We start from the raw sequence: 17,735 nt of genomic DNA, 5'->3' as shown, positions 1-17,735 counted from the left end.
CTCTGACTGTTTACCGCTATTTATCATCTAAATCGGGTGTCCGTTTTAGGCAGCATCTCTCGGCTAATCGTTCAAGGCGCGAAAAATTTCTATAAGTCATGATTGAATCGGTCAATTTAATCGGGAATTGCATATATATTGGTATCAATTTTTATCCTCTCTCTGCTCGCGTAATCAGATTGACCGGTTGAGCCGAGTGAGTTGTGTTTGAAAAGGTAGGACCACTGATTTATAATTGGACGTCTTCGGGCGTACACCCGTTGGCAGGAACGAAACAGCATTTCGTCATGCTCATGCGTCAGCTCCCATAGGGTAATAAACCGACCCCCGTACAGTTTTTCGCTTCTGCCACGAAGTCAAGATCCCCGTTCAGTGAGCCAGAGTGGAGTGTGAAAATTTTCGATAATTCAAAATAAAATAGGTCAATAAGATCGGGAATTGCATATATATTGCTATCAATACTTGTCCTCTCTGCTCACGTAATCAGATTTACCGGTAGAGCTGAGTGAGGTGTCCTGGAAACTGTAGGGCCCGTAAATAATAATTAAACATATTCGGACGGGCGGACCCGTTAGTAAGACTTCATTACATGATATTATTTCGTGTGTTATTTCGTGATGTTATTACGGTCCTCTCAATACCTATATCTATAGGTATTGCTCGTTCAACTGGAAAGTTAGGGCACATTGCATTGAAACAGCAGTGACGTAGTCTGAGCAGTCTACTCACAACCTTCCTTCAATCCTAATTGAAAACTCCAGACTCCAAACCAAGCAAGAGTATTTTATAAATATAATTTTTTTTCATAAATCGATTTCTCAATATTTTTGTGGGGGCCGCAAGAAGGCTAGCTGGGGGCCGCGGTTGGGAATCACTGGTCCTGATACTTAGAGAGTAGGGCCAGAAACTCTCAGGACTGAGGAAAATCTGAGTATCAGGAATGCGAGCCATTCTATATCACTCGATAAGAGTTGAAAAAAGTGGGTTGAGTCGAATTGAACTGTGAATACAATGATTTGGACTTGGACTCGGACTTGACTCGGTGGTGAATTGCAAATGACTCGACTTGCCTCGAGTCAAAACAATAAAAGCGGGATTAACTTGTTACTCGGAAACCTGTGACTTGGTTACAACCCTGGCGATCAGTACGGTGATTTTTTCGACATTACCAAACTCAAAATTTTGTTAAAATTTTAGCGTTGGGTCAAAAATTGTCAAAATTGTTTACAAAGTCAAAATCAACTTCAGTGTTGCCAGCCAAGAACTGCTGCTGCTGAACGTTCTTTCTCAATTCTTGACAAGCTACTTAGTAAAGACAGACACTACTTTTATTTTATCTATGCTGTTAACGTGTGCTGTTACAGCAAATATTTTAATTGTTTTCCAGGTCAGCGGAGTATTCCGCGCCAACTCGGGCACGCTCAGCCCGAAAGGCAAAACCGGCGCGTTACTGCAATGCGAACCGTGTAATTTCATCACGGACATACCCATGATTCCAGAGAGCGCTATGGCACGAGACATGGACGTCTTGTTCCGAGAAATGCACGAAAACGACGGAATCTGCGACTTGAAACTGATCGCGACAGACGCTAACGGAAACAAATTGGTCGCGATACCTTGTCATAAATACGTAGTGTGCTCGAGATCGGCGAAACTAAGGAAAATGATACAGGAAAGATTGGAGTATCTCGGCGACGATAATAGTTTAGACGCAATCGTTTTCCGAGAATGCGACCCTGTCGTGTTAAAAAATATGGTGCAATTTATTTATAGCGAAAAATGCGACGTACTACGAGACGGTTTCAAGCCACAGCGCTTAACTTCTGGCACTCACATCAACGATGTATCTGTTTCTTGGTACAACAATGTTTCAAATTGTAAAGAAACGGGCTCAACGGAACCAAAACCAGTCAATGGTAAAATATCAGCTTTTTCTGCGTATCAGAATCAGCCGAAAAGTAGCAAGAAAAGTAGTTTCAAGAGCAAGCGCGGCACTAAAAACGTTTTGTCGCAATTTAAATCGTTGGCGAAAAGTTTAGGCGTTAATCGGTCGATTTTTGACTGCTTTTTCTACGACGAAGGGACCGTGTCTAACAAATCAAACGTGGTAAAGTGTTCGAACTCGCTGTCTTTCGACCGGTATAAATTGCGTGAACTCTACGATATAAAGCTGGAATGCTCGGACGGGGTGGTGTTGGAAGCTCACAAATGCGTCTTGGTGGCAAGGGTCGAGTTTTTCCGCAGCATGCTATTTTCGCGCTGGGCCGAAACGGAGAGTTCTCTCTCAAAAGTCCCGATTGATTCGAAAGTTTTTGGGCGCGTGCTGGATTACGTTTACGGTGACACAGCAGAGGTTTTGGACGACTTGGAATCTGTGGAAATGCTCTGCGATGTGATGGCCGCGGCCGACCAGATGCTGTTGGGGAGATTGAAGGATGTGGCGCAAGCAAAGGTGCAGTTGTGAAGCTGTCGTACTGTAGCAATCTTATAGTAACTGAGGCTCCTTGTCACTAAGAGTTTATGTATCCACTAGCATTATAGTTCCAATGCTATTCTTCACTGTGACAGCATTGTAAACTCGAATGGTCGTACAGCAACATACGAGAGACGTTTGGTGCAAAGCTACGCACGTTAGTGGAAATCACATATCTGTGACGTCGTGATCGAGTCACGGAATTGTGGCAAAGTAAAATGATACAGATGTGGTTGAAAAAAACCTAAATTGTATTCAATGTGATAAAGGGCTAGCATTACATCCTTTGTGGTCTTGTAAAGGGTACATTAGTAGGGTTGTAACCAAGTCGCAATGGTTCCATACTATTACCGAGATGGACTTTACCGAGAATGGCCAATGTCAAGAATGTAGCCTAACGGACATTGTCGAGAAATTTATACCTTAGAATCGATACCGAATGTGGCAACGCCGTGATGCACACGCCCTGTTCATATGCATAACATGTCTGCATTGCATATATTTCATTCTCGGTGGTGTCCATTCTCGGTAATGTCCATTCTCGGTAATAGAATTCTCGGTTTTATAGTTTTGACTAGAGTCATATTCCATTGACAACCGGGTCAAGTCCAAGTCGGTCTGTTTACTGCTCAGTTTTAAGCTCAATCAGGTTCAACATACTTGTTACAACTCTGCTCGAGCGATAAAGAATGGCTCGTATTCATGACATACTATTTTTCCTCATTCTTAACAGGTTCTAGGCCTATTTCGAAGTATCAGCACTGATAGACGAAATACCAATAATGTGGTAACTTAACTATTCTTCGAAGTTACAATAAATGTCTGTCTTGGCCGTCCTAGTCTCGAGTCATATGACTTGGTTCGAGTCATGCATAATGAATTGATTACAAGTCGAGTCGACAAGGAAATTGACCTGACTCGAGTCATTTTACGCAGTTAAAAAATGATTCGAGTCACCAAAAATTGCGAGTCAAGTCATGACTTGAGACATTACAATCCTGGCGGGAAGGTCGTTACCGGTCGACGAAAATTCAGTATGTTTTAGCATAGTGGTCAAGGTCAAGATCACTGATAAAAAATAGAATCAAGTGAAGCTCTTAAATCAAAACATGCGTAACCGACTTACTGTGCACCCTTTACTGACTTTTTACTGTATGAAGAGCAATCAATTTTCAAAGTTGAACATTTTTACTTTATGAATACCGGTCCGGGGTCTGCCGAGCATAAAAGGTTGCTGACCCCTGAACTATGCAACTGCTCGCTTAAGAATAACCTAATTTCAACTTTTATTCTGCAATTCTGACAGGTGGCGTCGATGCTGACTTTGAAAAATGTGGCCGCAATCATGGAATTCTCGTCTGCTTTCAACTGCGAGCAACTCTTCGCCACGTGCCAGCAATTCGTTTGCCACAATCTCCCTTCTCTGATGAACACTCCGCTGTTTTACTCTGTCGATTACAAGACCCTGGAAGATTGCAACGAGTTTTACAGGTAGCTATGTTTTTAAATGGGATCTGATGTCGTCTCAAACGTTAATGTTTCCACAATTATATTTTGCTGTGTTGTGCGCGCCTACAACTGCTGTAGACCTACCATTCAACTGAGATAATATTTTTCCCAGCGCTGTGCACTGACGAAGTAGCCTACTAGCCTACTCATGTGGTTCCGTTTACAGACTAGTTCCATTTCTGCTTTATACAGTTCTTTGGCCTAAACCTGTTGCTTATAACCCTTTGGATCTTGTAAAGTGCCAGGCATGCTTGGAATATGTTATGTTCACTTTGATGAGTGAATGTCGTAGTAACTGGCTAAACAGCCCTTACATCAGCATCACTGTAGATGACTCATGTTTTTGATGAACTGTTTGTTACAGTCCTAAAGAAGCACACTGCAGCTTCGAAGGTTTCCACCTTCATTTAACAGCTAAAAGTGTGTGAACCACAAAGAAAACTATGTTTTGTAACTGCCTAATTAATTTTAAGACCTTCCGCATAAAATAGCTTTGACATCATAAAAATCGCTACTTCTGCTTCAGTACCAACGTTCAAAGGCGACATTGACCATCTCTGTTTTTATGTCATTTATTGATATGTAGTTGAGAAATGGTGATTCAATTCTGGCGTGGAACTGGAAAGTAATTTAAATTGATTATGCCGTCCCTATTTGAAAAGCCTACTCGTTTCGATCACAGTCTGGCAGAAATGCGATAGTTTGACCGATTACATGTTTCCATTAAAAGGTCAACCATCAATTACGTGTTTCTACGCACGATCACCCCAAGCTCAGAAGCTCCCCACCTACCCGAGATCGAGTCCGACGAAAACGGCATTCCGCAATCGCCAATCTACGAGCCTATGTCACCGTTTGACTCGTTCAACACCGGCCAGCAAGGGTCATCTCCGAAAAAAAGACAGAACACGCCGAGAAGAAAAAGCGTGGGCACGAAAAGGAAGTCTCTTTCAAAGCATGACGGAGTTACATTGTCGGAATTATTAGCGAGAAAAGAGGAGAATAGAGACTCGTTAATGAGCAGGATTACTGCTACAGCTGACGTGAAACCTGACAAATTAGAACCTTCATTGAAAGACATACCAGAGGATTTAAAAGTCGAGAAGTTTAAGATTGAAAAACGCGATAAATCGTGCCAAAAGACTACCTCGAAAGTCCCAGAATCTGTGACTAACGGGAATCGAATCAAATCGCCAAAAAAGGAGACTACTTCGCATAACAGTGAAAGCTGCTACGCAGGCCCGAGTTTACGAGAAATCATGGATTCTCAAGCTCGTAATGTCCCGTTGAAGACGCCTGTCGCTAATCCGACTCAGGGCACGGTGTGGGCCGCGCGTTCTAGTGCGGATGTTGTACGGCAATCGCCTGCTAAGCAGGTTTCTGCGAAGCCCAAAAAACTGTCGCAGAAAGAGAGGAAGCGTCTCGCGCAAGAAGCCAGTTTGAAGGGTAACACGGAAAAGGCAGCGCCAAACCCTTGGGGCAATGCTAATCGGTGAGCTATCAAATGAATCCGTGGAATTTATTGTCGAGGTCTTGGTGACGGTGGTGGTGAAAGTTTTGAGGGCTGGGGCTGTATAATTGGAGTTTCATTCAATCATCTCTCACCTAGTTGTACTCTGGACAACTAACCTACAGATACATACTTACATCTGTCGTCACGCTTGCTTGCACGAAGCTATTTACTGCTCAGCAATCTAAAAGCAACATAATTGCTAAAGCTATAGCTGGCGATCCAAGCGCTCCAATTAAATATAGTTGAACTATTCGAAAGCTACTGCTACACCCACACTCATTCCGAAAATATACAATAAAATTTGATCGGGGCAATGGAACCACCTCGAAATAGCCCTCAAAATCCGAAAATACGCATTGTTCTGACAATCGCATCGACGCTAAGGTCATTGTTTTGATCAATGTGTTGCGTCACTGTGATTGTTTGGAACAATACCATACATGTCAGGGTGTGAGTTTGAAGTGACCAAATCTGCCAAAGCGCTTGCTGAAATTGCATGGCCGCTGTACCATATCCGAATAGGCTGTGATAGAAATTGATTGCCTTGCCTACTGATTCGAAACGTGCGCTTTTTGCAGGCCGCCATCTTCGAATCAATCATTCAGCATCGTAATGAAAGGACAATCGTTCCCGTCGACGCCTCTTGAAGCCCGCGGCGGGATATTGAATAATAAACGTGTGCAAAAGTATTTGAGTTGTGTTATTGCGTTGGAGCCTTGTGAAGCTAGGACGCTGGAACTCGTTACAATAACTAGCGATCGATACGAAGTGTTGTAGGTCAGAGGAGTCTATTTCAACTTCCAAAGCAAGGTCTAGTTCAAGTTCTTTTCAACCTTTTTGAGCACCCTTCACTCTTTTTGACAAAAAAAATTCACTCGCACAAACCAACCGAAAATTGTTATAGAGAAGGAAAACGAAGATACGTATCTATATTTTGTTCGGTGTTTGGATTTTCAACGAGTAGGCTACCGGTTCAGGCCATTAAGTGTCTCCTTAAAAAAGACCATTCCATTTCCTCCTTTTGATTTCAACCATAGTGCACTAAAATCCTTTTCGGTCAAATAAGCTGTTGGGTTTTGTACTTGAACATCTGGTGTTTGATGGCCACGCCCGGTCTTTGCAAGAACCACCAAACACTCCTATCCATAATCCACGGTATTCTCCGCGAGTGGCAATTGGCAAATGCTTTCTGACCGATACAAAAGTTCTAGTGGCATCTCGTGACTAGGGCTGGGCAAAATCGAGTACCTGAGTGATTCGATTCTGAATCACGTAATATGCTTCGAGTCGAGTCGAGTACTCGAGTATCAGTCATTATGACGTCATAAAAGAATGTGATATGTCAAAGTTCAAATATGTACATTTTATGTAATAACAAAGAATATAATGCCTGTTATCCATCTCATAAAAGATACTTTGGTATTTTTCGACCATACCTATTTCATTGCACCTGGTGACAATATTGTGGGATGATAATGACTTCGGAAATGTGTTATTTCCAGTAACGTACGTAGCTTTGTACAATATGTTTCGTACGCCACGATACGAGCAATCAAGGTTTCCAGACTTCCACAGTGAAAATTAGTATCGAATCTATAATTCTCGTTGATAAATTAACTTTCAGTGGCGAGGAGCGTATAATTTCAGTACTCGAAAAATTCGTATTTTACTACTCGACTCGAATCATTAAAATTAATACTCGATTCAGATTCGAGTACTCGAATCATTGTGCCCAGCCCTACTCGTGACCCAAGCCACGGACATTAAAATGAATGCATTTTTAACAATAGTGTGCTACGATTTTACGTATGGCAACCCTAGCATATACAAATGATGAACTAATATATCATTGCATATAGCCTACTAGGGGTGGTGTGAATCTCTGAAAGGTTCAGGCTCCTGTGAACGCGAACCTTTTTGAAAGGTTCTGTGTGAACGCGAACGTGAACCTCATGGCTTAACGTAACGTCATATTGCTCATTCCAATAACCCTAAATTTCAGTGAATTGATACATCAATGTACGACGTGCACGATACCTAACGACAACTCGGTCCACATTACGCCACAATGCTGAAGTAGGCTACTGATTTTTTAACCTTCGCCAAATGTATCAGCTGGACCAATCCAGTGATATAATAAGCCCATTAAATCACTATCTTCCGTCGCTTTGCCAACAATTTCGACGAGGACTTGCAAAAGGAAACCTTACGGTCTCGGCCAGGGGTGGGCAACATACGGCCCGCGAAGGGATTTTGTCCGGCCTGCCGACTGTCTTCCGTCTTACATGATGATGTGGCCCGAGTTAGCCGAGATTCCCCACTACTTGCTTATTAGGTCCAATTTTAGTGACTGTATGTTATCATATACGTGGATGACCAGCGTGCGAGAGTGGAGCTTTACGCGTAAGTTCGTCGAAGCGAGAATACTTGCATAATCGGCATTTACGATGTATACTCAACCCTAATGTCGCTTGTGGTAATCATGTTGTTTGTCGACTACAATGGTCATTTACACCAGGCTGATATTTCTTATTTTTGATTCTGTGACTGCCGACATGTAGCATGGCACACTTCTGGGCTGTTGTAAGACACCGCTTATGCCAGTGGTTGCCAACTCAAAACGGGTCGCGGGCCATTATTTAAATTTCGTAGAGGACTCAGGCCGCACGAATTCAATATCGAGATTAATTAGGCCACAGTTGAACAACGACGCTATCTCAACACCTACTCAACCCAAATGAATTGATATCTTTGTAAATTTGGGGAACTGAATTCATCGAACGCCTTGAAATGTTAAGTAAGGACTGCACCGTGTGTAGATTGATCAGAGAGAACTAGACATGGTGGCGCCTGTATGACAACGCTATTCTCAATCCACATTGTCTTCGTCATTATCGGCGAGAAATGGCTGTGAAGTGACATTGCTGTCGTTAAAACACATTCATTAAATACGATTTATTCTTTCTATATGTTGATAAATGGGCGAATAATGTATTGATTCAGCAATCCGGCCCGCCAAGTACTTAATTTTCCTATATCCGGCCCGCCGACTGGAGAAGTTGCCCGCCCCGGGTCTAGGCCATACCGGACAATGTATTCAGGGTCGGAGTATGCTACATTGGTATTGAGCAGACTGTAAAACGGGTTTCTATACTTGCTACTGATATTCACTGGCGTAGCAGCATGTGCTGCCGCCCCTGGCTCTCTTGAAAATGCCGCCCCCCTAGGTAGACCGCATCAAATTTCGACATAGATTGATGTTCAAGTAATCATGTCAATAGGAATAAATACAAATGATATGCCGCTTCTCAGCCTCACCGTCTCGACGTTAATGACGCCAAAAATAATAAAAACAAGAAATAGCGAACCAATGTATTGTACAAATAGAAAATCAATGGCCGCCTCAAAGCAAAAGCAGCGATAATATCCTCAAATTCAAGTTTTTGAACGTAGTCTCTTTCTATAGACAGAATGGATGGAGCTGATAACCGATCATTATTCATGATACTAAATATATAAGACTTTACCAGTTTGAGCTTTGAGAAGCTCCTCACACAGCTCGCAGTTGAAACACCAATGTTCAGATAAAGTTTCAGACACGAGCATAAATACGGTGTCGAATCAAGTAGCTTTGCATTGAACAACCACTGTAAAACATCAAACGTTGTTGCACTACAATCAAACGTGGTTTCACTGCTCCGCACCAGCCTCTTAACCCTTTTAAAATCTCAAGTTGAACAACTTCATATGAATATAACTTAATTTGTGTTCGTCCCAGAGCAGTGGCTCGCAACTTTTTTTTAGACACGCCCCCCCCCCCCAGCAAACACAAAACCGTAAAAGGATCATCCGGGATCATCTCGATTAGGTTCTGATTTTCTAAGTGTCGAGGGAATGTCTAAAATACGTAGTAGGATGGTCTTGTGGTTATATTCAATCAGAATAAATCCATACTCGGTGTTGTTCCATCTCATGCATTAGGCTTCGTTATATCCGGTAGTTAACCTAATAATGCAAATTTTCTATCTCTCGCTGGTATGACAAAAATACGTAGAAAGGATGACTTTGTCGGTACATTTATTCACGATGAATTCCCATCCGGTTTTGTTCGATCTCATGCAGTAGCTTCGTTCTATCCATTAGAAAACAATGTTCTCCCTTCGTTTTATTGCGTGAGGTTGTCACCGGTGTTGTATATTCGTGTTGTTGCTCTAAGGTCGAACAGTTTTGTTTTCTTCTGATATATATGATCTTCATTATATATATATTCGCTCTTTCGGTAATCTCGCATGTTCAACGAGTATGGCTAATAGTTTTATTCAGAGAATAACTAAATAAGTGAGATGTTGTACGTTTAGGAATATGATTATCGATGCGTGACTTCTAGAATATTTCGGCGATTCAAATTTTACGTCATCGCGCCGGGCATAGTTCGCTCTTTCTGTATGGTAAATGCCGTAAATATAAGGAATTGTGACTGACTGAGGTAGCGGGTTAAAGTTACATACGCAGTAGCATATAGCTTATGGGGTATTTCGAATTGCCTGTAGTATATGACGCCTAGAGCTGTTTGACTTTCTGCAAAACAGGTGTAGACAACTATAGAAAAGTTTCAGCTTTTCCAGGCTAGAATTAGAGCTAAACCGTTTTTTCCGAATTAGATTACAATTATATTGCTGGCATTTCGCTCTAATTTAGTGAAATTAGACCACTATAATTATCTAGTTGTCCAAGTCGCTTCAAACATCTGAATTACCGGTACCTATATCTACGGTATATCATATAATATTTATGCTTGAATTTTCTAGGTATATAAGTCATATAGATACTAAGATACATACCTGTAGAACACTGATTCGTGATTTTATAAAAGTTGGTGCAAGAATGGACATTTTCAAATTGATGTTGATTAATGGAGCAAAATTTGATATTTGAGTGCAATTATACCTCGAATCCAGTGACAAGATTATTAATCGTTGAAACCAAACGCAGCTTGTTTATGTTGGCCCAGAGAATTTGGCTAGCCAGACCATATTGATAGAATATGGTCACAATAAGATAATATTTTGGGCTAATTTACATGAACTTTCCAACATTTGATTTGATATGTCCGCTAAAACAGTTGTTATTCTGCTTTCGAATAAGACCTAAATTGCTGATTTCAATGGTAACTGTGTTTGTCAAAGGCTGTAAAGGTAATTTCTTCTCCATGTTAGATGTTTGTTTGTTTGTTTGTGGTGTTCATGGTGGTGGTTCGACTACACTGGTCATTTTACACCAGGCCGGTTCTTATTATTATCATTCCGTATCTGCCCGATTACCAGTGAACTCGGCACTTAGTGAATTCGGCCGCACAAACTCGGCACTTGGTGAATTCGGCCGTGGTAGATCTCGTAGCGGTACCGGTCGCCATGATTGGTTACTGGAATGTTTGCCGGTGAACTTGGCACTTTGAGGGGTTGTCAATGTTGTACGGGGGTCAGGGCATGCGTAGATCACACAGTCACGGCATGATTAGATGATTACCAGAGAACCCGGCCCTTGGAGAACCCGGCCCTACCAACCCGGCCCTTGGAGAACCCGGCCCTCGGAGTATTCACCGGCAATCCTAATATCCCACCTCCGGCAACCCTAATATCCTCACCCTACCCCTAATATCCCACCCCCGGCAACCCTAACCCTACCCCTAATATCCCACCTCCGGCAACCCTAATATCCTACCCTAACCCTAATATCCCACCTCCGGCAACCCTAATATCCCACCCCCGGCAACCCTAATATCCCACCTTCGGCAACCCTAATATCCCACCTCCTGCAACCCTAATATCCCACCTCCCCCAACCCTAATATCCCGCTCCCCCTGCAACCCTAATATCCCACCTCCGGCAACCCTAATATCCCGCTCCCCCAACCCTAATATCCCACCTCCGGCAACCCTAATATCCCACCCCCGGGAACCCTAATATCCCACCCCCGGCAACCCTAATATCCCACCTCCACCAACCCTAATACCCACCTCCGGCAACCCTAATATCCCACCTCCCCCAACCCTAATATCCCGCTCCCCCAACCCTAATATCCCACATCCGGCAACCCTAATAATCCCACCCCCGGCAACCCCAATATCCCACCCCCGGCAACCCTAATATCCCACCCCCGGCAACCCTAATATCCCACCCCGGCAACCCTAATATCCCACCCCCGGCAACCCTAATATCCCACCTCCACCAACCCTAATATCCCACCTCCACCAACCCTAATATCCCACCTCCGGCAACCCTAATATCCCACCTCCGGCAACCCTAATGTCCCACTCCCCGAACCCTAATGTCTCCTTTCCCAACTACCCTACCCAACCCTAACGCCCCACCTCAACCTACAGTTGCAATAACGAGCAGACCACGAGTGGTTGATATGTGAGCAATAACAATCGTTGGGATATATTTTTCATCTGAACAAGTCACACACAATATACAATGCGATAAGACCCAATGCGATGTCATGAACAGATACGAGTATGTCGAACGTCGCACGTCCGCCCCGCGCCAAGTCAATTCAACACTGAGCCGACCACGCAAGCGTGATCACGTGATCTGATCACTCCGTGACTGCGTGATCTACGCATGCCCTGACCTCCTTACAAGATTGACAAATCAGTTGATAATAACATTATTACTTTATTAATTCATATTAATACTTGTGAATACACTTAATTTCAAAATTTCCCGAGGAATTCACCGAGGGCCGGGTTCTCCAAGGGCCGGGTTGGTAGGGCCGGGTTCTCCAAGGGCCGGGTTCTCCGGCAACCGATTAGATCACAGATTGCGTAATCGCGGGAAATAACGCGACGCTCTTCACTTGGTGAACGCGGCCCTTGGAGGAATTGGCACTAGAACAACTTCGCATTAGAAATGCATTTAATATGAATGAACAGTATCAAAAAGGAAATTTAAACGTGTCGTTGCTCGCGGTAGATCTCGTAATCTTGGGATCCTTCAACCCTGTTATCGAGTCACCCTAACCCCAGAGTGGAATCGTCTCTCCAAAGGCAAAAAATAATTTATTTTGACGTGATCATGTGAAACATTTGTTGATGAGGAACACTGGCTTGTCGTGATCGATTAACGAAGAAGCGCCGCTTGATCTTCCACATTTTCGATCTCACATACAACGCCAAGATCCATCTTCTCAAAACTTACACGACACAGGCCCGTCACTCACGCCATCGATTCCAAGCAGACCGCACGTGGTCGGTATATGAGCGCTGCGTTATTTCCCGCGGCTACGCAATCCGTGATCTAATCACGCCGTGACCTCCTTACAAGATTGACGAATCACTTGATAATACTATTATTAGTTTAATAATTCATATTAATAGCTGTTAATACACTTCATTACAAAATTTCCCGAGGGCAGAATTCACCAAGTGCCGAGTTCATCGACAACCATCTGCCCACTTATAGCACGGCCCACTCCTAGGCTTTTTAAGACATGGCTATGCGGATCAGATGGCGAGGAGGAGCCTAGATAAACGGCCAACACTTCGGTAGGAATTATGGAGTCGACATGTCAGGCTCGAACCCGCAATTCATTGGTGTTTAGCTATAATGGCGGGTACCACTACGTTACCTCGCCATACCTTGTAAAATGGGACTGTAGCATTTGGCATTTCGTGTGGCAATTGACTTTTGTGTGGAAAATTGTGTTCGTTTTAGAACTTATCCGAAACTTTTATTCCGCCATAGATTGTATATGATAAAACGAAGCCACTCACCACAAAGGAGAATTTAAAGAAGTTTGATGACATATTGAATGAAAGCAAAAGCCTTTGCAAGAGATGTGGTATGTTGAATCTGTTTTGTTATTTTCAAATGCTTGCCGATAGCAGACGGTATATATAAACGTAAGATGTGGAAGCTATCAAGGTGTTATGTTTATTATTTTTAGAAATTCAGTCAGTCAAAGTGGACGATCGTATTGCTTGGATTATATTTAGGCTTATTTTAGCATCTTTGAGATGCAACTCTGAACGTGGACGGTCATGAACAGTCAACTAATTCTGTTCCTATATTGACATATCAGACATTTGCACTCGTACCGTTGGCGGCGACAATATTGGTCAGTCAGCAAAGAAGGTTGCCAGTCTGGTGAAATTATAGCAGAGTTGGAAAGAATGGGAAATACGCTTTCATCAACCTCCATTTGAACAAGATCACATATAGTAAGAGACATTCATGATATGCTGCAAATGTCACTGTGTTCTTTGTCTAGTCACCCCACTCATGTAACTATTGAGGCTTCATGCCAGGGTTGTAACCAAGTCACAAGGCTCCGAGTCACAAGTCAATCTCACTTTTATAGTTTTGACTCGAGTCATTTTCAATTCACCACCGAGTCAAGCCCGAGTCCAAGTCAGCGAGCAGAGGGCCGAGTCCGAGTTATGGTATTATGACTCGAGCCAGAGTCATTGTGTTAGCTGCTCAGTTTCCAATTTAAGTCTTGTTAAACCAACTTTTTATATATATTTTTGTGATATCGAGTGGGTCGCATTTATAATATACAAATTTTCCTTACTTTTAGCAGTTTCTGGCCGCATTTTCAAATACCAGTATCAATAGACGAAATCCCAATAGCGATTTGCTGTACTATTCTTTGAAATAATCATGAAATGTCGGTCTTGGCCGTCTGAGTCTCAAGTCATGCGCAATGAGTCGAGTCATTTCAGTACTTTGAAAAGATGACCTGAGTCAAGTCGAGTCAACAAAAAATCCTGACTCGAGTCTTACAACCCTGCTTCATGCAATGAGCATTTACTTTGAAGATAAATAGTAATTAAATAACTGGTTGGTGGTACAAAATTTTAATACTGCTTTCAAAAGTACCTTCGTGCTAAACGTTATTGAAACCCGAAGAAATTTTCGCGTGCCTATTAAAGAGCTACCGGCACCATAAAGGAAGCAAAACAGAGTTGAATTCAAAACCAGATGGAGAATTATGACGCATTAATGTCGAATTTAGAAATAACATCAATGGAGCCAGAACACAGCAACAATGCAGTGCATAACAACGGTTGCGTAAAACAGTATGACAGCGTGACACAATTCTTTAATTATTTATTATAGTGGTGCCCACCGTAAATACTATTTTATTAAAATCCGAATTTTTCGATGGCAATAACTCCGCTTCCACTTGTTTGAATCGAACCAAATTTGATGAACATCGTTTCTATACATAACCTAACACTTTCATGGGGTGAACAGAAAATTTACAAATTTTTTCTATTTATTTTTATATAATGAATAGAAACTTTCTTTTCCTGTAGCAATGCAGCTACTGCTTGGAATTGAACCAAATTTGGTGTGTAGGCTTGAATTAGGTAACCTAACAATTTTATCAAGTAGCAAGAACGATTTGAGAAAAAAAAGTCATTTTTTAAGAGCCCTAATGTCCATGTCAGAGAAACGTTTTAGGGTAGGCCTACTCACATGTCTCGCAGCGTTCTCTACATAATTGTCAATTACGATACAAACTGTTCGCTTGTATTGGTTAAGCCATCCAACTTCGAATTGTAAAATGTTGGGAGTCTTGATATCAAATTTTTGAAAGGTGCACTTTGAGAAGATTTCGGAATCTGTCAAATTATACAAAAAAATTTAGCAAATTCTTTGACATATTTCATCCATTTGGGACTCGATCAACGTAAAAGAATTAGTAATTATTTTATACAATATATTGTATTTGTAGTTGAAGTATAGTAATAATTCTTATGGTTACCGCACTTGTAACGATTCACGGCCATAACTGGAATAATTAGAATGATGTAACTTTCAAATTGTCATGCATTTTGCAACAACATTGTTCTCAATTTTCAAGGTGCTGACCATTGGAGGAAGAATCACCCTTAAGCCGGGAATTCACGATCCGTAAACGCGGCCGACTGTTTCTCTCCTCAAGAGGAAGGAAGAGAAAAAGGGAGCAGAAATAGCAAGAGTGTGACAAGTCGCGTCCATTCGCTTTAATGCGTATTTCCATCCGCGAAGCGCGAAGTAGTAGGTGGGAAAACTAATGGGCGTTTGGTTAGCGCTTTATAAGGTTGACTCCAGCGCTGTATTTGCTAAATGTTGCGGTGAAATAGGGGTGGCGTCATTTGATATCAATATTGACAATTAAAAGACCATTTGTTAGTCGTCATGGATTTGTTCGGCCAGTATGCAGTAATTACTGATGGTCACTTCCCGGGCTTCTGTTCTCTAACCCCTCATGATTGTTATTCTGCTTCTAGTAAGACTGTCGATTCTAATGTTTTATCATTTGTCGGAGGTTTCGCTCGCTTTATTTACAACGTTTTGCTTTCTGCTAGGTCAATTACTTTCCTGGCTGAGTATCGCTACAGCCTAAGAAACTGCACTAATTCTCATTTTAATGTCTTGCTGGTTATCTTGCTGTCAATTCTAATAATTTGTTAATGTCTATACCAGTGCAGCCACTCAAATGTTTTGTTCTCTGTACACAATATTGTTAGGTCTTCAGCTTTCCAGGCAGAGTGTCATTCCACTTTCTAGACTTGAGTATATATCTCTCCAACTAGCTGCCAAATAACTGATTCATTTGGATTGTTGAATTGATCATTTTTGACAGAATGTGAAGAAATTTTAGTCAAGAATTCTTTTTGTGTTAGTGGCTGTTTTCAAAGATTGCTGAAGTAGTCATCAATGATCTTGATAATCAAGTAGAAGTGGCGATTGAAGTCAGTTCTCTAGTCATATAATAATAAAAAATATAATAAAAAAAACTTGAGTGAAAATAGTCCAGAATCAAATCCATTTTAGTAAGTATGGGCGAAAAAAATGCAGGAGTCATTCGTTACTCGCTACCTCTGCCATTTTCGCAGTACGAATGTCTTAGCTAATAATCGTCATTTTCATTTTATTTCTGGAGGGTGTTGAAAAGAAAACGCCGGAGCGATTATCATCATCAGACGATGAAACCTTCTGATTACTGACTGTTCTCATAGTTTCATTCATTGCTACTTGGCACTACAAGTAATTTCGTTCGTTTCATTTTTTACACCGGCATTATTTACTTGCCAATTCCGTTTTGGAATAAATTGCCGCAAATGTGATTAATATGTAGTAGATAATCTGATGTGTGTGTGTGTACGCAGCCGTGATCAGGTTATGCCCAGTGGTAGAAAACAGGTTATTATATCAGGATATTCTTCTAATGTAGGATCTACATTCTACTCACCATGTTTAAAGGCTGTAGCATCTACATAATATTTACATTATTGAAGGACATGGAAAAGACATTGAATTGAGTCGACACAAAATCCCCCTTTCTACTACCTGCCGAGCTCTAATATCTACTATATCGGACTCCGCTTTCTACATCTTTGGTCTGTACTGTGTTTACTGGGAGGATAGTGAAAAATTCCGCGCCCTCGTATCGTCATATTACAAGATCCAACCGGGATGCTAGCAACCCTAACAGATTGTTTGATGGCATGGAAGGTTATGACTGTTGATGAGAGAATTCAAAAATAAGAAACTGGGTCTATATATAGAGAAACACGCGTGAATTGGAGGTAAATCGCGCATAGCGCGAAAAAAAATCATTTGACCGATTCTTCGCGCCCCCTTAAGATGCTTTCACGCCCCCCCCCCCCCAACGGGGGCGCGCCCCCCAGGTTGAGAACCCCTGCCCTAGAGGCCTCATTTTGGTTTGTACGAAAAGCTAGCAATCTTCTGCTTTATATGATCCCTAATTCGAGGTATAAGGCATGACAATTTTCGCAGCTAACGCCAAAAAGTCCACCTCGTCGTCATAAGTGCTCCCAAAAGCGCTGGTGAATAAATTGTGACTTTCGCTTTGCAGCAGCGCGTGGGAATTCAAAAATCCAAATATATCATTTAAGTGGTGAATGCCGGTAAACCTAGTTTCAGCTTCAAGTTTAAATCTGTCCTATGCTTGAAACATGCATCGTCTAAATCAGTGGTTCCCAACCTTTTTCCACTCACGTACCATTTCGAGGTTTTATGCAGTGCTCGCGTACCACCTAAATAAGTTACGCCCACTGACGGTGGTCAAAAATGTTCTCACCATTTATGACGTCATAATCACGTATTTGGCCTTTACGAGGTTTAATAACGAATTGTATTAAACTAGGCATTAACAGTCAGGGTTTATGGGATGCATGAAAATGTTTTTACCACCAGTTACAACAAGAACAACTTAATGAAA

General features: G+C 42.0%; 1 protein-coding gene and 1 long non-coding RNA gene across 4 annotated transcripts in view; both read left to right on the top strand.

Moving 5' to 3' along the window:
• LOC145434898 (inhibitor of Bruton tyrosine kinase-like) overlaps positions 1-17,735 on the top strand; it is a 351,018-nt gene that overhangs the window by 19,635 nt on the left and 313,648 nt on the right. The window contains exons 12-15 of one of the 3 annotated variants that reach the window (XM_080312129.1): positions 1,388-2,452; positions 3,780-3,964; positions 4,713-5,474; positions 6,074-6,329. In XM_080312129.1, coding sequence (XP_080168255.1) covers positions 1,388-2,452; positions 3,780-3,964; positions 4,713-5,474; positions 6,074-6,272 — 2,211 coding nt within the window. In that variant the 3' untranslated portion in view covers positions 6,273-6,329. Of the gene's footprint in view, positions 1-1,387; positions 2,453-3,779; positions 3,965-4,712; positions 5,475-6,073; positions 6,330-17,735 lie in introns of those variants that run through there. The other 2 variants (XM_080312127.1, XM_080312128.1) reach the window with 2 other exon arrangements.
• LOC145435819 (uncharacterized) lies at positions 12,813-15,620 on the top strand. The gene is made up of 2 exons (XR_013914045.1): positions 12,813-13,716; positions 15,369-15,620. It is a non-coding gene; the product is annotated as an uncharacterized LOC145435819 (long non-coding RNA).

This window comes from Botryllus schlosseri, chromosome 3, assembly GCF_051294905.1.
Source record: "Botryllus schlosseri isolate E-star chromosome 3, Bs_hap1, whole genome shotgun sequence".
Taxonomy (NCBI): Eukaryota; Metazoa; Chordata; class Ascidiacea; order Stolidobranchia; family Styelidae; genus Botryllus; species Botryllus schlosseri.
Note: the sequence above shows the minus strand (reverse complement) of the source record. Positions and strands in the feature narration are given on the sequence as shown.